Source organism: Pseudorasbora parva, chromosome 12 (genome assembly GCF_024679245.1).
Source record: "Pseudorasbora parva isolate DD20220531a chromosome 12, ASM2467924v1, whole genome shotgun sequence".
Taxonomy (NCBI): domain Eukaryota; kingdom Metazoa; phylum Chordata; class Actinopteri; order Cypriniformes; family Gobionidae; genus Pseudorasbora; species Pseudorasbora parva.
Genome location: NC_090183.1, coordinates 17692138 through 17719937, shown reverse-complemented (window position 1 = coordinate 17719937; position 27800 = coordinate 17692138). Strand labels below are relative to the sequence as shown.

Sequence of the window (27800 nt, the reverse complement as noted above, 5' to 3'; positions counted from 1 at the left end):
GTTAATGACTGGTTAGATGTTTTTAGTCACTTCCTGTGAGTGTGATGAGGAAGTGTAAACAGCGCGCATGGAGGGCGTGTCTGTGTCATATATGTTCCTGAAGCTGTGATCATGGGGATTTCTCTTTAAAATATGTGTCTTTAGTGCTGGATTATGGGGGACGCGGCGGTAGCGAAGCGTCGGGAGCAGCTGACGCGTTGGTCGGGCTCCAGTACAGACAGAGAGCCGGCGGTGCCGCGGAGTCGCTGGAGAGGAGAGACGATCCGAGCTCCTGATGGAGGCAGAGCAGACACAAATGAGCACCAGAAAAAAAACAGGTTTGGAGATTTATTTACACAATAATGACAAAACCAGAGCAAAGAGAACATTTTTCTATGAATTAATAATGTAGTTTATCGATGTAAATAAACATTTCCAAATAAAAATAGTTTTTTGTGTTTCTCAGCTTAACTCTTTAATGAAGATCTCCAGATTTAGTTGGCTATTTTAGGTGTCAAGGACCATCTGCCATGCATTGGATTACTATCCTGTTAGAATGGGTTTCTGATTAGTCCATTCTTAATGGATCAAAGAGCCAGCACAATTTGAAAACATTGTTCTTAGAGCTGATGATTGCTGAAGCTAAAGGTTGCAGTTGCAGACACAGTGTAGAAACCTGAATTACACAATATTTGTCAAATTTAACAGTGTAATACTGTATAGTTTTTAAGGTGCCACAGTGATGCCAATACCATTCCAGATACCCTGTGCCTCCCTTTCTCAGGTTGCGGGTAACATTTGAGAAGACTGCGGAGTTCCTAGCAGTGTGTGCTAGTGGTGACACAGAGGAGGCAAACGAGATGCTGAGAGAAGTACGAGTATTGAATGGAGATGACGATGTGGTCAACTGTGCCAATGCTGATGGAATAACAGCTTTACACCAGGTTAGAATTTTACTGCATGATAAAGGATTGGTTCACCCCCCCAAAAAAAAACTCACCCTCATGTCATTCCATACTCGTGAGACCAAAATAACTTTATCAGTGATGGTCAATAACACGCTAGAAGTAACGCGTTACTGTAATTCGATTACTTTTTTCAAGTAACGAATGAGATTGTGAGTGAGAAGGGTGTATGAGAACCTCAACGTCGGTGGTAACACCGACATGTGTGGTGTTGAACAAGAGACAACATGAAGCGCGGAAGAAAGCAGACTATGCACTCTTTATTCCTTGGAAGTACCAAAACTGCTTTGAGTTTGACTCGATTAAAGGTAACAAAAACATCAGCGTCTGCTGTACACTGCGTGGGAAGAACTTTTATATACAGCGAAAAATTGTATATAAACTCAAATCAGAGTAAGCACCTATAGCCGGCACAGGAATGTGAAACAGACGTGTTTTTTTGACATTGTTGCAGCCATTAAAATAGTTCAGTTTTGTTTTTAAAGGTGCCCTAGAATGATTTGAAACGATACGTTAAATTGTTCTCTGATATCTACATGGATGGTATGTAGGACAAACATTGTCCAGATACAGTTTTACAGGTCCATTTACAACCCTATAAATTGTCCCTAGGATGTAATGCTCTGTTTTTGCCTTATTTGGAATAGTCATGAATATTAATGTTGAGCTCTGCTCTGATTGGCTTATTTCAGCAGCTCACAGCAGTTCAGCTGTTCAGCTCCTGAGTCCTGACAGAATACAGACCGGCTGAATGACACTTTAAGCAAAACATCTCAAATGGAGATTGAAAAAATGCAGCCTACTTGTTTATTGGTGTTTTCAGATCATCCGCGTGCGAGAAAGAGCTTGCGTGCGGTTGCCAGATTTGAGTAATTAAATCCCCCACATAGATCTTTCTGTGAAAAAAAAACCTGTATGCTATCCGGTGTTTTACCTAAACATGTCCAATCTGGCAACCATATGCACGCAAGCTCTCTCTCGTGCGGATGATCTGAAATCAATAAACAAGTAAGCTGCATTTTAGCAATCTGACTATTGTTTTAACTTGTATGGTGGAAAAGTGACATTTGCTAGAAGGATCGAGTGAACGGTATCTACGGTTGTATTTTGAAATACAAAATAATATTAACCCTTGTCATTAGACACACTATTTAGTTTTGTATGGTACTTGGAGTTTTCTATTGTTACTGTACTAGCATCTTGCGTCATCTAGACAATGCGGTCTCTAAGAAACTTTCAATTTAATCAGAAATTGTTTAAACAGCTAGTCAATAAGTGGATAAATTACCTACTGCTTGCAGGAATGTAGTTCTAATTGCCCCTTTCTTCAGTTTAAGTTGCTAAGCAAAGCTTGCTTGAAATGGGTTGAACAAACGAACGATTTATTGTGGTATACGATTATAATAATATAAATAAAAATTATATATATAAAATGTCTTGGTTCTTCCAAGCTTTATAATGAACGTGAATTTCTGTTTTCAAGTCCATAAAAGTGCATGTATTATTCATCATATAACTGCTCCACATGGCTCCGGGTGGTTAATAAATGCCTTCTGAAGCGAAGTGATGCATTTGTGTAAGAAAAATATCCATATTTAAAACTTACGAACTGTAATCTCTAACTTCCACTAACTGTCATATGCATGTTCATTATAGACTGGTGTTCCAGTGTGTGATGTAGGATTGAGGCATAGCATACGTTCTGGTTACAAGCGTAGAAGCGCAGAGGATAGCAAAACAAAACATGTTTTTTGTGAGAACTAGCATATTCTCACCAAGCGTCATATGCTGAAACACCAGTCTCTTGTGAACGCACGTACGAAAGTTAGTGGAAGTTAGATATTACAGTTTGTGAAGGAGCTGTGTGGAGCACTTTTATGGACTTCAGAAACAGAAAGTTACAAAGCTTGGAAGACCCACAACATTTTTTTTAAAGATTGCATTTGTCTGAAAGAAGAATGTCAAATTCACCTAGGGTGACTTGAGGGTGGCTAAATTATGGGATAATTTAAATATTTTGTTGAACTATCCCATTAAGTAACATAAACCAACATGGTTGGTTTTATGTTTTAGAGTCTTACTTTTTATTTATTTACCCAAAGTAATACAGAATTTAACATTGGTTATCGGCCGTAACATAGGCTATCATAGATATGTATACATATCTATACGTAATGATGGCTTAAATCAAGTACATTTCTTTGTTGTTTGAGAAGCTGTTTCAGTCAGATATACATCAAAAAGGGAAGACTTTTGTTTCTTGCTAACTTTAATGTTGATAGACTGTACATGGCGTTTTTTCCTAGGCCTGTATCGATGGCAGTATGGAGATGGTGGCATTTCTTCTGTCTCAGGGTGCCAATGTCAACCAGGTGGACAGTGAGGGTTGGACTCCTCTTCATGTGGCTGCATCCTGTGGAAACCTGGAGATAACAGAGTATGACTGAATTTAATGAATATGTGTGTTTAGATTAATGAGTCTGTCCAAGGTTTTATATTATGTTTAGAGTTTGGCTAGCTTTGAGATTGCCTTGAGATTGTGTTGAGTGTAATAGAAATATATGTTATTAGGTTAATATGTTTGCAAAGTAGCAATGCCTCAAGAGCCTTATTACTTTTATTAAACCATCATTACTATGACAATGTTGGGTCAGTTAATTTAACTTTTACCTACTGCACAGTTTTCTGTGATATCATGATTAAATGCACCTAATAATTCAATGTGTAGCCTTGCACATTTAATCGCCTAATTAATATAGAATCAGCATAAAGGTTGTATGAATTAGTGTCATGCAGTCCATATAAGCTATGAATGCTCTGCATACCCAAGCCATTCATGGACTTGCTGATTAATATTAACACTAAAAATACTATAAATTCCCTTGTTTGAGGTGTATCATAAAGCGTACATGATGAAATGTTAGTAATGCGTATGTAGCTCGCCATCATACATTTTCTTTGGCACTAAACGTTTTTTCAAATCTGCCACTCACTGAGTGTTCCGGGTATGCGGATCCACAGCAGCTTTGGCGCCTACAGTCTGTTGTTATGTATCGTCATCATTGTCCCGCGTTCTCATTAGTTTGCTGGAAAATGGGGGATTTCATAAGCAGCGTAAGCTGTTAGTGGAAAAATTAGCTGTTTCTTCCAGAACTCGATAAATGAAAATCGTATTGTGCTTAATACAAAACCAAATTTATTTTTAACGAAAACGTATAACTGTTAAAAGGTAAGCAGACCTACTACTATACAAGGCTGTTAATCATAGTCTGTATGTTTGTTAAAGTTGTCAATTTGCATTATTTCAACTTATTGTTTATTATACATACATTTATTTTTCTAATGATATTTTACTTATATTTTATAGGCTACTAATATTTATTATATTACAGGATACTTATTTTTAATTCCTAATAAATAAATAAAAACACTTCTGGCGTACATTTAAATTGAAGCCTTCCATGGTGTTTCTTATTTGTATCTCTGATGTAGATACATGTCCTCAGCTGATGTGTTGTACCATTTAAAGGTAAAACATTTTGTTTATGCGACGTTATGCCATCTAGCAGAATTACAAAAATACAGCATATTTTGCAATCACCTTCCATGTGTCGTGCCTGACTCAACTCAAGCAACAAAAATACAGTTTTTATGGGTGCTTGTGAAGGCATCAACAGGTAAATGTACTTTCAGGTAAATAGCTACTTGCATTAAATGGTCAAATGTATTAAGAAATGTTTTGCTGTGTTGCTGTATGTCGTGAGAGTTAGTTACTGAGCTAACACTGGATGAATGTGCTTATTATTAACCCACCCAACATGCAGGTGCATTTTTGACATAACGCAGCACCCAGCATACCCAGGTAAAAAAAGTCACTGGTATAAATATTTTTCTTAAATAGTATCTTTTAAGGCCGTACACCCATTTAACATAAACCCATTGTAATTCTTGTTTCATTTCTATTTACATTTGCTATTTCATGATGAAAAATAAATAAATAACTAGTTAAAAACAGTGTATCTATTTTTTATGCAAGGATTGCTCCTCTAAATATGTTTTAATGAACCAGTTGCACTTTCACTTATACCTGCCTTGCTTAATATCTGAGATATACGTGTTATTGGCATGATCAACTAGGTAGTCAGAGAGACTGCAACAAGTGGGTGTCCTAAATACGAGTTTTGGCCAAAAAAAAAAAGCTGGAACTTGACTCTCTCATAAAAGCATGTACGGCCGTTGCCGTAAGCCAGTAATTATAATTAATACAGTTTTAAATATGAATACTTTCTTTTAAAAACCCAGTGCTTTTCTCATAAGGTATTTATTAACCCACTGGAGTCATATGGATTACTTTTATGATGGTGGACGTGCTTGTTTGGAGCTTATTAGCATTTATTATACTGCTTTTTAAATGGTACTGTCACTCGGACATTGTACAACTTGTTTGTTGTGTGTGTAGTTGTCTTGAGACTTTAGTTTGAAACTGTAGTTTATAGTGAACTACAAACTTTTCTGACCGCTGTAAACTTTTAGGGTCATTCCAGAGTTACACACAATTACAATAAGATTGCATTTGTGTTTCAGATTTCTGCTCCAGCAGGGTGCATCTCTCTGCTCAGTGAACTGTGATGGTGATATACCACTGGACATTGCAGAAGATGAGGCCACAGAGACACTGCTGCAGGAACACACATTAACAAAAGGTTAGACAACACATACAGTATGAGATGTCACATTATGAATCTAATTGTATGGGGATAGTATAGTTCTGTATAGGCTCCAGAAGGGAGCAGAATTTCATTGAGCCCCATCATGTTAAAATGCCCAACTTTACAGCAGAAAAAACCCTGTTTACAGCCTGGTACAATGTGTGGTTTTGGTCTAAACAGCTATTTTTGCCCTTCATGACAACTGTGAGGGGGGTTATTTTTTTTTTATAACGCATTCGTTTACATTATATAAAGCCTTAAACTTCTGCATAATTAAGGGCGTGGCTACTTTGAGTCATCCCACCTCTTTGCCCATTTTCTGTTATCCGGGCGTGACGTGCGATGACGCGTTGGCAACGGCCAGCTCGTCTCTACTTTGCGCTTTAAAACTGCACTTCAGAATCCTATCGGTGACGTCATGGACACTTTTGGTTGGAGTAAAGGTGCAAAGCAAAAAATGTATCACAAATCTTCAGGCTATTCAACAATTTGCAAGCTTTTGACCTCTCAGAGTCAAAAAGTCTCCTGAAGAAGACATGATTGTTATTGGATCAATAACATTGAGATAGTTTACTAAAAATGTTTTTATTTACTCACTCTCATCTTTTACCAAAACTGTATGACTTCATTTCTCAAAATGTATTTTTGTTTGGAAATTACTCATTGTATTTGTGATATTGTACAACTAGTTACCAAGTCAGTGGTTACCCAAATTGTTTGATTACCAACATTTTCAAAACAAGATGAAATACTTTTCATTTTTGGGAAAATTATCCCTTTTGATTTGAGTCTGCACACTAAGGGTGTTTTCACACTTGGTCCTTTTCCAGGGGTCTGACCGCAATTCGTGTGATTTTTTTTGGCCCATATATGAAGACTTCTAATGATCTCAGACTGCTTAAAGCGAGGTGGTCTGGGTACGGTTCGATCTCATCTTATGGTACGGTTTACTAAAAGCACGCAGTCTTAACACAAACCGTTCTGGGCTTACTTGATTTTTTTCTGTTTGTGAATTCCAATGTAATTTTGTCATCAAATGCCTCCGTACAAATCGGCTCTTCATCATGACTGCTTCTTCTTTTTTAGAGTCTATGCTTCTGACAAATCTCTACAAATTATTTGTTTAAAACAAATAAACCGACTTCCGAATGCGGCTGCGCACCTTGCCAGTTTAAAATGGTGTTACGAGCACACACACATGAAGCGCAAGCACATAAGTCAGCTGTGACAGCATGTGTACTAAACAGAATCTTTAATCATCTTATTGCATTTATTTTAAAGTGTAAAAAACACACGTTTCATATAAACAGGTGGTTTTGTCTTGAATGTAAACGTACGGCATACAGTGAAAAATATGATTTTTTTTTTTATGTGATTATTCCATTTCTTGCTTTTAGGCATGCTTATACTTTACCTGGAAAATTTAAAGCAGTAAAAAAATTGAAAGCTAATTATTTAGGCTAATTTGCATATTTATTTTATTATTTTATTGTATTTAAAAAAAATTGTATGCTGATGTTATCATTGCCATCTACAATAAAATAAACATCAATGAAGGATAACAATTCAAAATAAATGTTATTGACCCATTTTGGACGTGTGATATAGGTAGTGCAAGAAGTAGTATTTAAGTAAAACATTTTGTGTACAAAGATAAACAACTTACTTCAACACCATCTGTAGCAATTTCATTAAATATTTTTTATAATCTTTGTTCAATCCAAGTGCATGGGATCAAATGTTGAAGGCCATAGGGTCAGCCATCAAGCACTGAACTGGACTAGATCCACAAAGCAACAGTATGAACACAAAGGGGTCTGAGACCACATTTCTACTAAAGTGGACCAAAAAAGGAGTCCTCTTTCAGGTACAGGGACAGTGTGAACGTTAAGATAACTGGGTCCTTTTTCACTTGGTTCACCTCTTGGTCCATTTAAAAGGTTAGTTCACCCAAAAATGAAATTTATATCATTAATGACACACCCTAATGTCGTTCCACACCTGTAAAACCTCTGTTTATCTTCGGAACACAATTTAAGATATTTTATATATTTTCTGAGTGTGTATGCAAGTGTATGCACACTATACTTGGTTCTACTATAATATATTATAGGTATACTATAAACATGAATCAATACGCTGATTCATAACTGTTCAGATCTTTATTTGAGGATTGAAAACAAACCCGGAAGAGAAGACAATGCTGAATAAAGTCGTAGTTTTTGTTATTTTTGTTATTGAGTTTTTATTAGCTTTCTGGACATGGACAGTAAAGTGTGCATACACTTACATACACTCTCGGACTAAATATAAAATATCTTAAACTGTGTTCCGAAGATGAACGGAAGTCTTACGGGTGTGGAACGACATTAGGGTGAGTCATTAATGACATAAATGTGATATTTGGGTAAACTAACCCTTTAAAGGAGTCTTGAGTTCGGTTTCCCTGTGAAAACACCCTCAGACACAAAGTAAAAAAAAGAAGAAAAAAAAACATGCGATTTTTAACACAATGCATTATGTAACTTTTTATACATATAATAATAATTCATTACATTTATATAGCGCTTTTCTAGACACTCAATGTGCTTTACATATAGAAGGGAGAATCTCCTCAACCACCACCAATGTGCAGCATCCACCTGGATGATGCAACGGCAGCCATATTGCGCCAGAACAACCCCCACACACCAGCTGATTGGTGGAGAGGAGACAGAGTGATTAGGCCAATCATTATATGGGGATTATTAGGAGGCCATGATGGACAGGGGCTGGTGGGCAAATTTGGCCAGGATGCCAGGGTTACACCCCTACTCTTTATCGAAGGACATCCTGGGATTTTTAATGACCACAGAGAGTCAGGACCTTGGTTTAACGTTTCATCCGAAGGATGGTGCTCATTGACATCCCCATCACTATACTGGGGTGTTAGGACCCACACAGCCACAGGGTGAGTGCCCCCTGCTGGCCTCACTAACACCTCTACCAGCAGCAACCTGGTTTTCCCAGTTGGTCTCCCATCCAGGAACTGACCAGACTCAGCCCTGCTTAGCTTCAGTGAGAAACCAGTCTTGGGCTACAGGGTGATATGGCTGCTGCTAAATATATATTTACCCTATTTTTATTAAAAAATAACTTGGCAAAATATATAAATATTTATAAATATTATATATGTTTCTAAAAATATACAGATTAGTACATTTACTTAATTTTCCAAACCAACGTCAGCTGCTTTGATGAATAATAATAATAATAGCATACTCAAATTCAGTAGGTAGTTCTCCTCAGAGAATCTTGCATTTTGTTGTTTTATGCAGAAGTGTAGGAGATACACTTATCTATATTACATAATCAGTCCATCTCTCATCAGGCATGGATGTGGAAGCAGCTAAGCGAGCAGAAGAGGAGTGGATCATGCATGATGCCCGCCATTGGCTCACCGATGGGCTACCTGCTAATATTTGCCACCCCCGGACTGGTGCTACTCCCTTACATGTAGCTGCAGCTAAAGGATATTTGGAGGCCATTAAGTAAGTGTGAATGCAAACAGAAAATGTGAAAAATCCTTGTAAAAAATCTTGGCAGTGCAAAATTTTCACTCATGGTATCATAATAAAATGGTATAATGCTAGTAGCATCTCTAGCCCCGTTTCCACTGCAGGAACTTTCCCCAGGAGCTAGGAACTTTGGGGTGGTACTCGCTGTGTTTCGACCGCAGGAACTAGGGTCTAAATGAAGTTCCGGGTAAATATTCCCCCTCCAAATGGCCCTGCTCGCGAGGTAGTACCTTTTCAGTTCAGGAACTTTCGAGGGTGGGTCTTAGGAGCTGTACATGCTGATTGCTCTTGCTCATGCAGCATTTTATTTTAACCGGCCCTTTTAAAAGTCTTTTGTGAGGTTTGTTCTGCCTTCAGTAAATATAAGTATTGCTTTTTCTGTCTGATGGCGCACGTTCCTCTCAGCCATCTCACGGTCAGTCCGTAATAGCTGATTATAACATTCATTGTCGTCATTTTATATCTAGCTTTACAAGCTTTCTGAATACGCTTTAGAATCAGTTCTTTTTTTTACAGTTGTTTTTATTTATTACCTCTTTAGTAAAACAATACGTAACCAGCAAAATCAGCGCTGCTTGAATCTCCTTCATATACTTGTTATTGTCACGCAAACGTTATTAGTGTTGGTCGCTTAATGGGAGGAGCATTCGCGTACAGTCCTACATCACCAGCCCGGGGGGTTCCTGTAAAAAAAGTTCCTGGTACAAATTGTTCCAGGTAATTTCGGTGGAAACGGGACTAGTGATTTTATTGAATTTTGTAGTTTGCGCTATGTCTGAAAACCTAGGGACCAATCAACCCTTATTTGGTCAGTCTAACACCCCATGCTCATGCAGGGTATTTCACCACGCCATTGGGAGGTTCTCTGTTCACAGAATAGCCATTGTTTATTTCCTGGCTCTGTGCAAAGTGGAGAAGGAGTGGAGGCCTGTGGCAATGTTCTTCCAGCACTGTTTTCTATTACATTGAGCTGTTTAGAGCAGAAGTCACATGACCTTGTACACTGCATGCTATCTCAACTTGACTGAAGAGATAAAGAATGGTCATTGTTTAGAGATTGTTGCAGGTATTGTGAGTGTCTGCAAGCGTGCTGCCTCACTGCCCTATATAGGCAGCTGCCTTTTACAAGTAATTACCCATTTATCCCTGGTCATACTCTCCTGATTTGAAATCAGCTCAGTAAATGGTTGTAGAAAGCTGTGTAAAGGTGGGAGGGTGGAGAACGGGAAGAGAGGAAGAAAGAGAATTGTGAGGAACGCAAACCTACAACACTATCACTATTGAGATCAAAATTAAATCAACATGAAATCAAAATTGTTCATGGAATGTGGCAATGTCTCAATTTATGGTTCATCCAGACTTTAAAGTAATATAATATTTAAATGGAAAAATCTATTTTCATGGAATAATGCAGTATTTATTATAAATAAAGTGTTTCAAAATGATCGTTTTTTTTTAAAAATCGAAATAATTTCCCTTTGCTTTTGCTTTGACATCTTTTCTCTGACGACTTGTTTTTTGGCACAAGGGTAAGACAAACCACAGCTTTTCAATCAATTCACGATGGACAAAATTAATTCTGCCCTACTTTTTCATTCCGACTTTACAATGTGAAGACAGACAATTATTGTTTGGGGAATAATTAAACTTTCACCATAATTTCAATTAGTCTGATCATTTAAACCAGGGGATGGGGCCCTCTAGAGCAGTGTTTCTCAACTGGTGGCTCGCAAGACCGCTTAGAGTGGGTCAAAGATATAACATCAACAACAATTTTCTAATTCTAAATGTTTTTCTGATGCAAGACTTTTATTTTGAAAGACGTGTTAAAGTGTTGACTCTTTTGTCAGACACAGTTTAAAGGGGTACTTCAGCGCAGGGAAGATGAATCTGTATTTAAACTGGGTCATTAATGTAGTAGAAATTTGAAATTAATTTTGAAATTGGTGCTTTCTAGACTGAGAAAAGACAGAAAATTTATTTTTGTCTCATGGGGATGAAAGACAACATTTCCCAGAATACTTTGCTGCCCTACGAGGCCACCCCCAAAGCCACCGCTTCTAAATTACTGGAACATTTCCCCACTGCGTTCATTTTCATAAAATCAGTTCAGTTAGAGAACAGACACTACAATTAAAAACTTAACGTGTCTGTTCAATATAATGTGATTTAGCTGCTGAGGGAGTGTCATGGCACAAACATTACAGGAGTCAGATTAGGGGTGGGCGATATCTCGATATTTAAAATATATCGAGATATTTTTTCAACTCTATATGGATTTGGACATATCGTATATATCGATATATTGTTTATATTTAATTCTGATTCTGCCACTTTGCATGTTTGCCTTCTCTGTGCTGTGCTCGTGCGCCTCCCACCTCGTTGCTTTTGTTCCCCCTCCCTCGCGTGTTGTCTCATTGAACACGGCGGCTTCAGCAACCAGGTGAGGATTAGTTATCATGTTGACAAGCACGCGCGTTGTTCAGGACTCAGTTTAGAGACCATGTTTTCCTTCTAACACAACTGCTTGCTAAAATTCATAAAGAAATATTAATGTTCATCATAGTTCAAATCGCAAGTTTTACCCACAGTCAGGTGATTGACACTATTGGTGCGAGACGCGGTCGCAATCATGCCAGTTTATGAATTGTGTCTAACTGATCGCATGGTTTTCGGTTAAAATGTCAAAATGTTCGCATATCATTTGAAAACATTTAAAAGGTATTGCAATATCATTACTATTATTATTTTGTCAGCTTTATCACGGGATTATGATGAATAGGTCTATTCATGTTTTAACCAAGAGGGAAAAACGCGACATCCCGGGTGTCCTGAGACACAGTGCTCTTCTTTAAGTTGTACTGTGTCATATAGCCTACCTTCTGACATTCATATTTCGTTCTGTAACTGGAAAAGAAGTGAAAATCGGCTCATGTGTAGCCTACATAATCCGCATAATGAGGCGCTCAGTCACACTGCAACAAAAAGTTGAATTTTGATACCAATTTAACAGGAAGTGGTGTTATGACAAAATGAAAGCACTTTGTTTCTACATGAACTGACTACCTCTTTGCACTTCAATAAAAAAAAAGAATTTGTGGTATTTGGCATATTTGTTTTTGCTGTAGTTTTTAGGGGTTTATTTTTCCTGTAAAGATATTGAGAGATATATCGTATATAGAGATATATGTTTTGCTCCATATCGCCCAGCCCTAAGTCAGATTACATGAATGAGTTAAATGAGCTCTTGTGATGAGAGCTGAGGTAAATGTGTCCGAAAGGTCCTGTCCTGCTCATGTGCACTGTATCACTTCACTAAAGAAAAAAAATATATATCATGAGCATGCAACGTTGTTGTTACATTGTCAATTAGTAAATCATTAAATAAAAGTAAAGTACTAATAAATCACGTAACCGATATGTCGTGTTAGCTGGGATTTGCATGCAGGTATGATGTTCGTTCTATTCATCAGTATCAGTGGGTAGCGGCTTACTGACCATGGGAAAATGTGGGTCCCATGGCCAAACCAGTTGAGAACCACTGCTCCAGAGGGCCTCAGTAAACTTCCAAGGGGCATCAAGATGACAAAGGGATTTAAAATAAGACATAACAAGCATTAAAATAAGCTAAAATATATACTTATTTTAATGTACACCTCAGCAACTGTTTTTGTTTACATTTATTGGTACCCTTACAGCTCATTGAAAAAAAAAAACCCGCTTCATTCCTCCTGAAAACTGAAGGAGCTTTCACACTGGCAGCTTAGTTCAAAATGGGGCACGGTTTACGTGAAAAATGAGACTACCTGTTGGAGGTGGTCTGAGTTTGGTTGCACTCGAGCTGTGCTGCGATTTGCATGTGTGAAAGCAACACAGACTCGGGTCCGCACTTGTTCAGGAAGAAAAGTAATCTGTGCAAGCTTTTTAGCGGATGACGATGTAATAAAACACATGTTAGGGATGATAGTGTTTATTATTTTCCTTTGATAAGCGCGAGAGTGAGCCTGCAGTGTATTTGCGCATAGTGAGTGCTCCACTGACTTGGCAAGAGTCCATTTGCAAGCAGCAAAAAGCAGCCTTCATGCGACACACAAGTGTCGTTCACTCAGCTGCGAAAATATAGCACCAAATTAATAAAAAACACTATATTTACTGCGGTCTCTTCTATCATGCACCATGCATGTTTTTGATGACGTAAGATGAGCTGGGATTCGAGCACCAGGATTTGAGTTGAGTGTGAAACTAGACCAACCATGCGGGAGGTGCAGGGAACAATCGCGCTTGGACCTAAACGTGTTCACGCTTGGCATGTTTGGTTCAATTAAATCAAACCCTAGTGCGATTGGTCTGTTACTGTGGTTAATTTGAATAAGTGTGAATACTGCCATCTGAACCCTAGTGTGCACCAAACCAAAAATAGGAAGATAAGACCCTAAAAAGGACAGAATCCTCACACATATATTTTTTTCTCTCTCGTCATAGTCGTGATGTTGCCTTCACAGTTCGGTACTGGGAGAAATGAGTCTCCTCACAGCAGATCATTTGTGTGACAGAAGGATTCCTGCCGCTGTTTTGACTCCTTTAGACATTTTATAAGCTCTTCACGAGTTTTCATCTGGTCAAAATTCCATCATATGTAGCCTATGCAAATACATCAAGCACATTTCTCCTAGCACACAACATTGTTTTGGGAGTTCAGTAAGTTCTGTCTCAAAACAGGCAATACGTCATAAAAGCCAACCAATCAGGTTGTGAACGTATCCCTATGCCTTTAGGTTCGTTGATTAAAAAAAAGTGTGAACAAAATAATTATCTCATCATACAAAATGGTCTAGACAGGTTATTTAAGTTTAACTTATTTAGTATCATGCATGTCTTTAATTTTGTAAGCAGTCATTTCAGCCTTTTAAAAAATAGTTATTCTGCTGTTTGGTATAATTGGTCTCTGCTGTTTGGTATAAAATACCATAAAGAAGATGCACCAGAGAAAGCAAAAGAGAAAGTTGTCTGAGGAGATTAAATCATAGTCAAATCAAGAAAATCACAAACAAGAATGTTAAAGGTGAAGGCTATAAGACCATCTCCAAGCAGCTTGATAGTGCAAATGATAGACAAGCAGCCAAAGAAAAATTTCAAAGAGATGCAAGCTAAACAGCAAGGTCAAGGTACATCAGTGTATGATGGAAGTAAAATGTATATTGGCAACCCACAATTTCTTTTGGGAGAATGTCCTTTGGACAGATGAAACAAAACTTGAGCTTTTTGCAAAGGTCAAATTCATGTTCTGGTGAGGCCAGATTCCACAGATTGAATCGGTGTAGGGCACGATGAAGTCTTAAAACTATCAAGGAATAGTTTGTAGTGTATTGCCGAGCATCAGAAAAGTCTGTCTCAGTCGCAGCTCATGGGTCCTCTAACAGGATAGCAACCCAATACATGCAGCTGGAAACCCCCAAGAATGTCTGAGAACAAAACACTGAACTGTTTTGAAGTGGCCTTCTGCGAGCCCTGATCTGAATCCCATCAAACATCTATGGAAAGAGTTGAAACATGCTGTCTGGAGAGGCCACCCATCCAACCTGTAACAGCTGGAGAAGTTTACTCATGAAGAGTGGGCCAAAGTACCTGTTGACATAATTTACATTAAAACGCTTGTTTGCACTGATTGTCTCTAAAGACTGCAACAAAATATTAGGTCACAGATCCCATGATTTTTATCCATGCCATTTATTTCCACTCCTTTCATTTGTTGTATTATTTTAAATATATATTTATGTAATTAATGTTTTTTTTTTTTAATTATTAATAGAAACTTAGTGCCCATAGATTAAAGGGCCAGGGGCCTTGGAGTAAAACCATTCATTTTTAAGTGGAAGTGTTTTTTGTAAATCAGAGGCTGTTATCTGTTGTCATCTGTGGTCTTTCAGAAACACATAGTGGGTGTTAGATGCTGATTCCCTGAGTTCAAATGCTTGTGCATACACTGATCTAAGCATGATATCTACACAAATCACATATATTTTGGATTCAAAATGTAGGTACCTTTTTATTTTTTATTTTTTTGGAAGTTGCTTGCAAAATCCACTTGTTTACTTAACATTTAACTTGGGCATTTCTGGTATTATAAATGATTTTCTTCATAATGTAGTTAGAAAAGGTAACTAGAAAAGGTATAAAACATTAGTTGTAGCAACAACAAAAAATGGTTTCAGTTATGTGCAATGCATACTGTGCATATTTGTTGACAACTTTAAAAAAAACTTTTTCATTACCCTTTTAAAATCCTCATTAGGTTTTGGAGCAGATTTTGTCTTTACATTATATTGAACACAGTTGACTTCATACCGCTTCTTTAATTCTCTCTCTCAGATTGTTGTGTCAGTGTGGTCTGGATGTGAGTACTAAAGACTTTGATGGCTGGACTCCTCTCCATGCTGCAGCTCACTGGGGTCAAAGTGAGGCCTGCCGTCTGCTTGCTGAGCAACTGTGTGACATGGAGGCCCATAGTAATGGGGTGAGTGATAGAGGAATAGAGTGCACTGATTGAGAACAAATGTGCTAAGCCATTTAGCAGCAAATTCTGTTTGCTTATTACTGTTGTTTATGGGAAACAAAGCTGTCTTCCTCAGACAGGTATAATGGTCAAATTGGGCTACATTTTTATTTCAGGACAATTCCATTTTATTTGATCTATTCCTATTTTTGTGTTCTACTCAGTTCATATCAAGAAATTGTCAATATGCTCTAATCATACAGTATACCGAAATGTACCATAGATATAAATGGGGAAAGTAAAAGCTATAGAATAGCAATAGCAAGAAATAAGGGCAGAGGGCTCATGCGCTCTTAAAGGAAGAGGAAGTGTGGAGCTACTGTTCTGTGTCAAATGCACCACAGTTCTGCAGGCAGCAGCACTGCAGTTAGCCATAATTCTGTTTCATAATGTGTGTGGGTGGGTGTGCGTGCATGTTTGGGAAATGATAATAACTGAAAGGTTTTTTTTGTTTGTTTTTTAAGGGTCAGACTCCATTTGATGTGGCGGACGAGAGTGTTGTGTCTTTACTAGAAGAGCTGTCACAAAGACAGGCTAATGTGAGAACAAACACAGACATACATTTCTATATAAACCAATCAGTCATTTTAGACACAAAAGGAAAAAAAGTCACAGCATACTGCATGTAATATATAGCATGCCTTTTCAACTGGTGGCCTGTTGAATCCAGTCTATTTGTAAAGGTTGTCAGTTATTCCTTCTAGACTGAAAAAAAGGAAGACATTTCATTTTTATATGAACACCCTAGTGTGTTTTTATGACTTCAATAACACGAATTCTAAAGTGATTTTTTTTTTTCAAGTGCTCTGCTTTCTTTTTCTTTGCTCTGGCAATATGAACGAGAACAGGCACTTGCAAGTCTTGCAATCTGTTTGGCTGTAAAATAACCCCTGAATTATTCAAGTGGACTAAACTTGGAATCTGTTTTTGATTTTCTGCAAATCATCATTTACTTAGCTGTCCCAGGCTTTCACAGTTATGATTTTTTCCCCTTTACATCATTTACTATGAATTTTTTTTTTAAAGTAGGTATGCGAAAAAGGCCAAATATACTTTTTGTATATCCCAGAAAGACAGGAAAACATTTTTTACTATCTGTATATGTTTCCTAAAGTTTGTAATATGAGGCTAATTAAAGATTTTTAAGGCCTTTAATAGATGTACACACGGTAACCCAGTACTTAAAGATATATCTTTTTTCTTTCTTTAAAAAACAAATACATTTAATGGGTTAATGTATTAATTAATCTATTGATAACCTTAACTTCATTTAATAAATCACTTAGGGCCGTTTTTATTTTTATGTTATTTTTTATGTTTTTTAGCTAAGCCATGATTTTGGTGCACTCAACCCTAGTGAAATGTCACTCATTAAGCTCATTACTATGACGCTTAATCAGAACATGAATTAATGGTCTATTTAGATCCAAAATTAATGAGGTGTGATGAGTATATAATATTTTGTGGTTTATTTTAGTGGAGGACTGAACAGGCACTTATTGATCAACAAAATTCACAGATCTCAAATTCCACCAGTGCAAGCAAGAAACGCAGGTGAGAAAGATGATTTGTCTTTCAGTCTTTGTCTCTCTCTGTCATGGGCATCTTCACTCATGTCTCTCTCTCTTAGAAGCTCTGTGTGCCGGATGAGCAGCAGGGACAAAATGTGTGTACAGGACCAATCTAAAGAGCGAGGGGTCTCAGGTGGCCTGGGACTGAACGATGAGAGAGAAAGTAGCCCGGGTTTGTTGCTCTCTCTCTCTCTCTCAAACATATACAGCAGCATTATCATATTTACAAACGTGAAGCATACCTGTACAAGTGTGCAATCTATTTTATGGTGTTTGTTTTGCTCTCTGTTCTAGAAATTTTAACAGTATTGTCTCCAGAGAGCATTGTTCCTCCTTCAGGGGTAAGACACACACACTCATGCGCCTTAGCTTTCACTTTCAGCATGTCTCTGCAGCTGCTTGTGATTAATCATTGTATGTTTGTGTTTTTCAGACCAGTGAGGATACAAAAGTCAAGATGATTGATCAGGACATAGAGAGTCGTACAGCAGTTGTGCACCCCACCCCTCAGAGGCGAGAGTCACCTGTTGAGAGCCCCAGTAATGCCTCTGGTGATGGAAGGAAGTAAGATCGCTTGATCCAACAAAAACACTTATTTTTGTTTTCATGCTTTTATGTTACTGCTGTACAAATCTAATGGGTAATACATTACAATTACGATGATTTCCCCTGGTTCAATAAAGGAATAATAATAAGGTTCATTAACTAACAGTGAGTAATATGTTTGTTACAGTATTTATTAATCTTTATTAACATAAGTTAACTACATTAATTAACTACACCATGGTCCTGCGATTTCAGTGTCACCATCACTAAGCTTCCGATGAATCTTTCAGTTTTTAACGCAAAACATTTTCCCAGAATGTTTGAGTTAGACTAGAGGACCGAGGTTACATTTCCGGCATGATGGCGTTTAATCTCCTTGACAGCCTCAGTAGTTAGCCACTTGTTAGCAACCGTTTTTTTCAAGACGTGTAACAGCTTCAAAAAAATCACAAGTGGGGTAATACTGATGTATTTTATGTCGTAGAATAAAACATGAGTGCCTTGAGCTTGTGTTCACCACAGACATTATTTCAGTCATTTAACCAAAATCCCATTCAATAAAAAAACATTGACTTCTGGACGAGGGAACCAGAAGTAATAAAATGCTAACTCGCTTCCATGTTTTGGCCCACAAAGTCATGTCATACCTTCACTACTCAATTCTTTGAGATTAGGCAGTGTTAGTTATGTCAAAAAGTACCGCTACTACCACATCAATATTAAAATAAAAATGTATATAACTGTAAACTTCAGTAACTTGAAAAAGCTCTCTACTGCTAAATACTGAAAGCACATTTTGTTTGTTGCTTGTAATGTTATGATGCTTGTTGCTCTTCTTCTTTAGTACTATTTTACTTGTTTGTTTTGAAGCTATATTTAGTTCTTCACTACATAGAACATAGTTTCAATTTATTATATATATTTTGTTTTGTTTTAAATAGTACTTTTATAATTAATTTATATATTTTTTTCACAACACCAGTTAGATGGTTAATTTGTGTTTAGTAGCTTTTTTTAATCTTTTATATTGAGCATTTTTGCATTGAGAATCACAAAATTTCACTAATAAGGGTGCTGACTACTGATATAAGTAATTTGCTAAATGTACTCTTCAGTATGTAAAAGTAGTATGTAAATAGATGTTACTGTTTTTAAGCTCTGTACATGAATAATGATTGCATTTTTTTCAGGTTTCAGGCTCCAGTGAGAGACGAGGAATCAGAGTTTCAGAGGAAAGCTCGTTCGCGTCTCATGCGGCAGTCACGACGATCAACTCAGGTGTGTGTTCACACCCCTAATCACACACACTGTGCACACTGTGATAAATGCTTATTTTACATTATTTTTTAATATATTTTAAAGGGAGTAACACTGACAGATCTTAAGGAAGCAGAACGGAGTATTGTTAAGAGCAATGAACCTCAGCAACTCAGTGTTCAGTCTGTGAGCCCCAACATCACAATAACAACAGCTGAGAGAGGTGAGTCTTATTACTATCAAGTGTGCATGAAGCAACTGGTTTTGTTCTTTCACTTGAGAGGAATGATCTTTGGTCTTTTGAATTATTCATGAGTTCTGTATGAATATTGAGAGTTTTCTCTCTGCAATAGACACAGAGCCAGTGAAGGAATCTGGAGAGGCGCAGACAAGACTAGGAGTGAGAGATCGCAGGAAAGGGAGGAAAGAGAGACGCTCAACTGGTATCGTTCAGCTGGCTGAAGAGGTGAGCTACACCCATTCATAAAAACTCCAGTGCATTCTCACTCCCAGTGCTTTTTCAATATGAATATACTTTAAAATGCTTTTCTGCAGCTGCTTACCAGAATATAACACCACAAAAAATTTTTTTAGAGAGAGAGATTTATTTTCAGTAGCAGTAGTAGTGTGTTTTTTATTTTATTTTTTATGTTTTATGTTCTAAGTTTATGAAGTTTATCATTATGCAAACAGAAAGTGTACATGACAAAGGGTCTATGATATGAAGAGAGTTTGCAAATTAATGGGGACTTGAGGCAGAAATTCTACCAAAATAAAACAAAAAAGTAATTGAAAAAAATTAATTAATAGAAGGTAAAAAGTAAATCTATTCCTGTGGGCAAATATTGCCCTTTGATAGAAAAATTAATTTTGAACCCTGACAAAGACCTCAACTTTTTAATGACATTGTTATCCCAAAACATGTATAATAAAAAATAATAAATAAAAATGAATAAAAAACTGGGTAACTGAATCTGGTGCTACTTTTGTCTCTATTGCATAACATTGCAAACTCACTCTCGTTTTATACAAAAGCAAGGGTTGCCATTTTGCATCTTAGTTATTGATTGTATAAAATTTCAGAGTCAATATTATTGTAGTCTTGTTGCAGAGTTGATTGCTTTGTACAGTGTACATTTTTACACTCCTACTGTAAATAATTTTTGCAGTTGTATTTAGTGTCGCTAGTGGCAAATACTAGCCTGGATGCCAGCCAAACTCAGCCCTGCTCACAACATTTGAGCTTGGGCAGTTCGTTAGTAATTATGCCCGAATAGAAACTGTTTGGACCAATCAGATTGTCATGGCGGGCTTTAGACGATGATGGACAAATGATAAACAGTAACGTAATCATCCACGTCAAGGCACTTGGTTTGAAATTGTTCAAATCCTAAACGGAGAACTTGGTCATATATGCAATCACCTTCACTATTTCTCTTAGAAATGATGATCATGTTGGTAAGTTCTCTGTGTATCCTTAAAATCACCGGAAAAGATCGTTTTTTTTGTAATTTTTTTTTTTTTTACAACAAAACCCGCCAAATAGAGGGTTCTCCGGAAAAAAAAGGCATTTGGGAGGTAAAATGTGTGTAATTTTTGGCAAAGTTGCCTGCTAAAATTTGCATTCCTGGGTCTACATATCACATAATTGAGGTGGCTTCAACCCGCGGACATGGAAAACAACACTCGGGAAAACCGCAGACTTGGCAACACAGTGCAGTTGAGTTCTGTTGACATTTGACAGCTATGCGTCGCTCTTTGATTGGTTGTAGGTCTATCCATTTGAGGTCTTTCCTGGTTCGGTTGAAACACGCCCCATAATCACAGCCCAATGGAGCAATATTAGACTTGTATTCTGACTAGAATTGAGTATGACGACATCAGGCTTGGCAAATACATTCCTTGCTTAAAAAATGTAAAAGGACTGAATTTTATTACCATGTTACTTTTTTTCAGACGGATGACATGGATGCAAATGAAGATGCTGCACAGGACAAAGGCACAAGGTTTGTAATTTTTAAAAAAAAATTGTTTTGTACATCTCCTGGGGCAGTATTCACAAAACATCCTAAGGCTAAAAGCTAAAATATCAGATGAAGTAAGTCGTACTGTTTTTATATTGTTTTGTAATATATGATATGTCCATCTTTTGCAGCAATTACAGCAGCACATCTAAATATTTTCAATATTTCAGGTCATTGTCCTCTTGGAAAATAAATCCCAAGATGCCAAGTGTTCTAATAATTTAGTCCACCACCACCTATGTAAGGGATAATGTACACCCAGCCGGTTGTTATCGCAGAATAAACCCCTTCAGAGTCTCTGAATAAACTCTGAAGGGGTTTATTCTGCGATAACAACCGGCTGGGTGTACATTATCCCGCTTATTACACGGCTACTAGTCTCAAATAAATAATTATTAGACACAAAATATTGTCTCGAGATTAAATATTTTATTAGCTCTTACGCAAAGCTTCCGCGAAGGAAAACAGTTCCAACCTGCTTTAAGCCTTTATCTATTGCTGAAGATTTGCCATATGCCCTTGCTAAATGTTGAAAATGAATGCTGAAAGGGTTTGTTCACCCAAAAATGGAACCAAGCCTATGATTTACTCACCCTCAAGTTATCGTAGGTGTATATGACATTCTTTTTTCAGACAAATACAATCAGAGTTATATTTAAAAATCCAGGCTAACGTTAATCCAAGCAGTTGTAGTTGTGTTTGAAGTAGGGCTGTGTATTGCCAAGACTCTGGCGATACAATACGTATCACGATACAGGGGTTACGATACGATATATTACAATATATTGCGATATTGTATATTGCGGAGTTATAGAGCAGAATATCAGTATTTTAATAGATATATTTATAATTCTATCAAACAGAAACAAAGGCCAAACATTTGCACATCCAGCCACAGCAGCAGCACATTACAAAATTGTTTATTTAACTCAAACTGTCTATGCAGCACACAATCCTGGCTCCCTCTGTCTCTCCAACAATTTCTTCTGCCATAATCTTTTTTTCTGTTTTCCACAAATCAGTGCACATACAATTTGAAGCAAACTTTGTGCAGTTTATCATTTTTAATAACAATTCCAAGTCTCGCGCGAGAACTCCGGTATGACGCACCTGTGATCTCGCGTTGTTTACTTGTCACGTATAGTTGGGAAACGTAGTTTGCACACCGGGGTTGTTCAATCATGCATCCTCTTGTTCAGTCATGCAGTGTGAACTCCTCTGTCGTCAAACCATCGTGCAGTGTGAACACCAATGACTGAATGATACCCCAGAGAGTCATGCAGTGTGAAAAGAGCAGTGACCCGACGAGTTTGAAAATCGTGCAGTCTGAACTAGGCTTAAATGCATTGAAGCAACTGCCATGTGATTGTTTGATTAGATAATTGCATTAATGAGAAATTGAACAGGTACATATAGTATGTATGTATGTATGTATGTATGTATGTATGTATACATACATACATACATACATACATACATAGATACATACATACATACATACATACATACATACATACATACATACATACATACATACATACATACATACATACATACATACATACATACATATATGCCTGCTCTTGAGCTGGGGTGCGTTTCCTGTACAAGGATGTAACTTTGGATGTAAATCGTAATTATTTACCATAGTACGATGCATCGTTGAAGAAATCTACTAGCTAGTCATGACTGTTTCCCGAAACTGTATTGTCGCAAATCTGTCGTTCAGCCACGTTTGGTCAATGATGTCACACAGGTGGTGGAGCAATAACTGGTTTTAATTCATTATTTTAAGATCGAATTTATGCTAGATTTTTTTCTATTAATTATGGACATGGCACCTGAGGATTAATTCTAATTTTTATCAGTTATTTTGCTTAATTTCCAGATTCAATCATTGGATTATTCTTACATACTAGAGCACGTGCCACACATGCGTACTCTTCAAAAAAGATGCTTTAAATCTCTTAACAAACTAAAAGCTATAAATGACATTTGTATGTATTCAAAATAAAATCTATGGATTGTACTAAATGTCAGCTTGCTTATTTTGCTCAAAATGAGGATTTATTAAGTCCACAAGTCATGCAAACAAGAAACTATGCTTTTAACCACAGGTTGAGAGCTGTCGTTGCAACCACACAAGTTTGTGATGCAAATGTTCGTTGGAACTGTGGTTTTGGGATTCAAACACAGACTGGTTAAACTACGTTGATAACGACGGAACTTGCGACCATAGTTGACTATTGGCTAACAATGCTTTTGGGAAACGCACCCCTGATTAGATAGACTATTTGAACTTGCTACTCACAAACTTTGTTTATAAAACACATAATCGCTTGAGCTTCAATTAACTGAACATATACTTTAATGTTTAATTAGTGACACTTAGCTTACATTTTAAAATTTGTATTTAAATATGACAACATTTTTATTTTAAAATCTTTATTTGAATATGGCAACATATGTCATTCTACAATATTTCTATGATTAAATTACTGACAGAGACTCCTCCTTATCAGCCAATAGTTGTGGGCATGCTTAGTTGGTCAACCCTGGCCTTTCTCTTAGCTTAAGTCCTCTATATTTCTTAGTTAAAGTTGGTCTCAGTAACTTTGTGAATAGATTTTAAGAAATAACTCTTACCCAAGAGCTCATACTTTTACTGCTATTTAGGAGAACTTTTAGTGGTAAGATAAAATGATTTGTGAATATGGCCCCTGGTGTAAAGCTTTGTTTGAGTAGCTTGGGTTGCGCTTTTGTTTTTTTTATTTGTTCTGCTTGGGACATCTCTCTATTTAGGTGTGGCATTCGGGTTTGCCTGTTGAAATTGGCAGAATAATAAGTGCACAGTTTTAAATAAGCTGCTTATAAGCTCACAATGGGTGCGTTTACATGCACACCAGTAAGGTGATAACTCACAATCAGCTTATTGAAATAACCAGTTTTCCCCGTTTACATGCAAACCAGTAAAATGACAACCGCGTTTACATGACTTGATTAATAAACCGGATTATTTCCTTGTAGTGATGTCAAACATAAAAATGTCTGTATCTGACTCTGAGTATTCCAAATGTTACGTTGTGATGTTAAATAAAGCGTCCACCTTGTCAGCGGGAGATTTACGGCTCATGTTATCCCTCATGCAGATGCAACATTTTCACTGAACCTCTTCTACTACTTCTGTATGAGATGAGAACACATCTTTAAACTTTTCTGGGTCTTAAAAGACTATGCGTTTGTAATATATGTCCTTATTTCATGCAAAACGCTAGCTCGCTCTCCCTGGGTGCATTTAAATCTGCTCTAAGTTTGCGTTTTTGTCACCTAGCTATCACACATGCGCACTTCAATAAGCTGACAGGAAGCAGGTTAATGCGTTTACATGCAGCGCAAAGTCGAGGTAAGAGGCAAAAAACTACCTGTCCGGATCAGTTTATGCTTACATCGTTTATGACCTTACCCCGATAAAAGAAAACGGGTTCCCGCGTTTACATGACCATGTTCATTGTCGGCTTAAGAACGCACCAATTGAGAGGGTAATGTTGAGGCTTTTGCAATATTTTTAACGGTGTTGTTTGTTTTTGTAGTGATACTCTGTTAGACGATTCCAGACACTCCTCTCTGTATTATAGAAAGGTAATGAATTTTTTTATTATAATAATTTTTTTAACACAACAATCATTAAGATACTGATTAATATAAAAGCTGGTTCACACTCTTTTATGTTATTATATGTGTTATCCCAGTTGTATCTGCAAGTGTTGCAAGAGAATGGAGATCTACAAGAGAAACTGCAGGAAACTCAACTGCAGTTGAATGAGAGTAAAGTTCAACTGGAGAAACTCAAACAGGTGAGAGGTGTTTTTTTCTTTTCCTGAGCCTGGAAGATATATATATTGAACCACTAAAGTGAGAGATAATTCTTTATCTGTTCTGTTTTTTTTGTGTGCATGTAATCAGAATCAAGAGAATGGATCAGACAGACCAGCCCTACTGGAGCTGGAGAGATTTGTAAGTTCTGAGAAAAAAAGCAAGAAAAAAAAAAGCAACTACATTTTTTTTTTTTACTTTAAATGTTAAAAGGTCTTTGAACTTGTTGTAATTAAACTAGAGTAAGGAATTGTGTAAACGTATTTGTTAGTTCAACTAATGCACAGATGTTAATGATATGAGCCCTATTATAAAGTGTTTTTTTATTATTTTCATCTGCTTTCCACACAGGAAAAGAAACTTCTTCAGCGGAGAGCATCTGAGTTAGAAGATGAACTCAAAGTAAGAACTTGAGCTTAAAAATGTGTCATATTTAAAGGGATAGTTCACTTTAAAATGAAAATTTATCATCCTTTACTCACCCTCAGGTTTTTTCAAATCTGTATGAATTTCTTTCTTCAGCTAAACACAAGGGAAGATATTTTGAAGAATGTCAGTAACCAAACGTTTAACTGGAGCCATTGACTTCCATAGTATTTGTTTTTCCTACTATGGAAGTCAATGGCTCCAGTTAACTGTTTGGTTACTCTATCCCTTTAAGTATGATTTTTCATGGGAAATCTGTGTAATTTTGAAGAATAGATTTAAACATGGTCAAACTTGTTAATTAATAATTACTACACTCTTTTGACAGATTAGCCAAACAAACTTACGGCTCGTTTCCACCGAGTGGTACGGTTCAGTACAGTTCAGCATGGTATGCAATGTCAATCAGAAGTTGTGAATGGTACCCTAATTCCGAACTGTACCGCCTCACTTTTTCAGCACCCTTCTGTTGGGGTACCTAGCACGGTAGTCTGATACTAAAGGGTAGAGCTATACTCACTGCAGAACGTTGATTGGTTGACAGAGAATTGTCACTTGCACATGCTTTCTTGGCTGTGTTTTTCCTTGCAGCCGTTACTCAAACAAAGCATGTCATCTTCTTGTGAAAAATAGCCACATGCAGAGAAAGAACAAGAACAAGATCTGCTCTATATCGTCCACTGTTTACTGTCGCATTCTTTTACACGCGAGAAGGACATTGATCGCTACACCATGCTTATCAAGTAAAGGTGCTGTTGGCAGTGGAAATGCAAGCCCGATCAGGGGTTAGCATCCCGCATCGTACTGTACTGAACCTGTACGGCCGGTGGAAACCCTTTTATAAACAAACATACAAGCTCTGTAGAACTTGTGAAATGATGGTAATGCCAGATCCGTAGAGCTTTCTGCAAAGTTCCATTTGGGCCTGCTCATCTCACTCTCTGTCCTTCTCTAGGTGCTTGTGGATTTGCGTGCTGATAACCAGAGACTGAAGGATGAAAATGCAGCTCTCATTCGTGTCATTAGTAAGCTGTCGAAATGAACCTTTGGGTTTTTTGCATTGTTTTCCTGAATTCCTTGGGAAACTTGCTGTGCCACTGTCTGCCCAAAGTACTGCACAGCATTTTTCTTTCCCTCTCTCATCTCTGGGACATATGCCTCTGCCTGGGGTGGTTAAACTACTGTTCTTCAAATTGATATGTACATATGTAAGGCCTTGTTTAGCTGCCACTCTAGATCCAAAACCGGAATTTTCAACGACTCTAGAACTCAAGCCATTTGCCGTTTAGTTGCTCTAGATCGGTGGTGTCGAGCTCTAATTCAGGGTGCTTGTGTCATTTGTAATGCTATTGATTTTTTTGTGCAATGTGCTTGCTGCTTTCTATTAATAGCACAGATTAATCTTGCAGCTTTAATGTTTCTTAAAATTCTGCCGACTAGCCATCTCATTAATTTAGTCCATACCTTTATTGTACCCTTATTACTCTGGGCTGCACTGATGACAAAGTTATTGATACTTTTAAGTTTCAGTTCAGATTTACTGTTCGGTTTCAACATCTTTTGCCTTTCAGCAGGTACCTTTAGAAACCTGCAAAGATAGATAATTCAAGAGTTTATGATATGCAGAATACAGAATAGAATATAGTTGATTAATAACAAATATATGTATATATTACAGGTCATAGATCTGTAATGTTAACAGATCAGATTAATGTACATTGAAATAGAAATTTAATTTAATTTTATATATTTCATATGCATCCATATTTAAATGTACATAAAGTGCTGATCTGTTAAGCATGATCTAATATTTGTTAAAGGCTTATTACTGAAATTGCAGTGTTACCAAACTCACAAATGTTTAAACTGAGCTTTTTAATGTCATGGCAATGTTAGCTTGCCAGTGCCGCCATCTTTTTAGCTTAACAAATATTTTAATATTTCTTGTAATTGTAAGAGAAAAATATGTGCCAAACAGTAACGATATTGCTCAGGGGTCTCTTGGTAAGACAGTAGAAGATCTTGGGGTTATGTGACTTTTTCTGTATCTAGATTAACACTGTACTTTAGCTGACTACTGTTCTTTGGACCAAACAGGCATTAGTATGGATCTATTTCTCTATTATTGCGTATTTATGAATATATTATATATGGTGAATTTTGATGCTGTTGTGTTCTGCCAGTGGTGTAATCTCTTTTTACAAGGAAGAGACACAAAGTGTTTTGTACTGTGACTGAGTTTTGTCCTAAACCAAACTGGCACCATAGGTCAAAGCTTTTTAAAGTTTACCACTGTTTATTTGTGTTTTTCCCTCAAATTATTGCTTTCAGAACTTTCAG

At 37.1% G+C, this 27800-nt stretch overlaps 1 protein-coding gene across 1 annotated transcript; it reads left to right on the top strand.

Annotated features, from left to right (window-relative positions):
- Positions 1–27788, top strand: ppp1r12c (protein phosphatase 1, regulatory subunit 12C). The gene is made up of 20 exons (XM_067459383.1): positions 1–317; positions 764–923; positions 3251–3381; positions 5529–5647; positions 9024–9183; positions 15580–15724; positions 16228–16302; positions 17241–17317; positions 17394–17506; positions 17629–17675; positions 17768–17898; positions 19071–19158; positions 19243–19360; positions 19491–19603; positions 21094–21143; positions 24752–24800; positions 24911–25015; positions 25125–25175; positions 25386–25436; positions 26416–27788. Exons 1-20 carry the CDS (start codon positions 154–156, stop codon positions 26500–26502), a joined length of 2034 nt encoding a protein of 677 aa, XP_067315484.1. The 5' UTR covers positions 1–153; the 3' UTR covers positions 26503–27788.
- The last annotated feature ends 12 nt before the right edge of the window (positions 27789–27800 follow it).

Excerpts from the sequence above, each read along its gene's own strand:
- ppp1r12c (XM_067459383.1), top strand. The coding sequence starts at position 154 with ATGGGGGACGCGGCGGTAGCGAAGCGTCGGGAGCAGCTGACGCGTTGG. Across the intron at positions 16,303-17,240 it reads TGTCACAAAGACAGGCTAAT|TGGAGGACTGAACAGGCACT; the intron begins GTGAGAACAAAC and ends GGTTTATTTTAG. Across the intron at positions 19,604-21,093 it reads TCGTTCAGCTGGCTGAAGAG|ACGGATGACATGGATGCAAA; the intron begins GTGAGCTACACC and ends ACTTTTTTTCAG.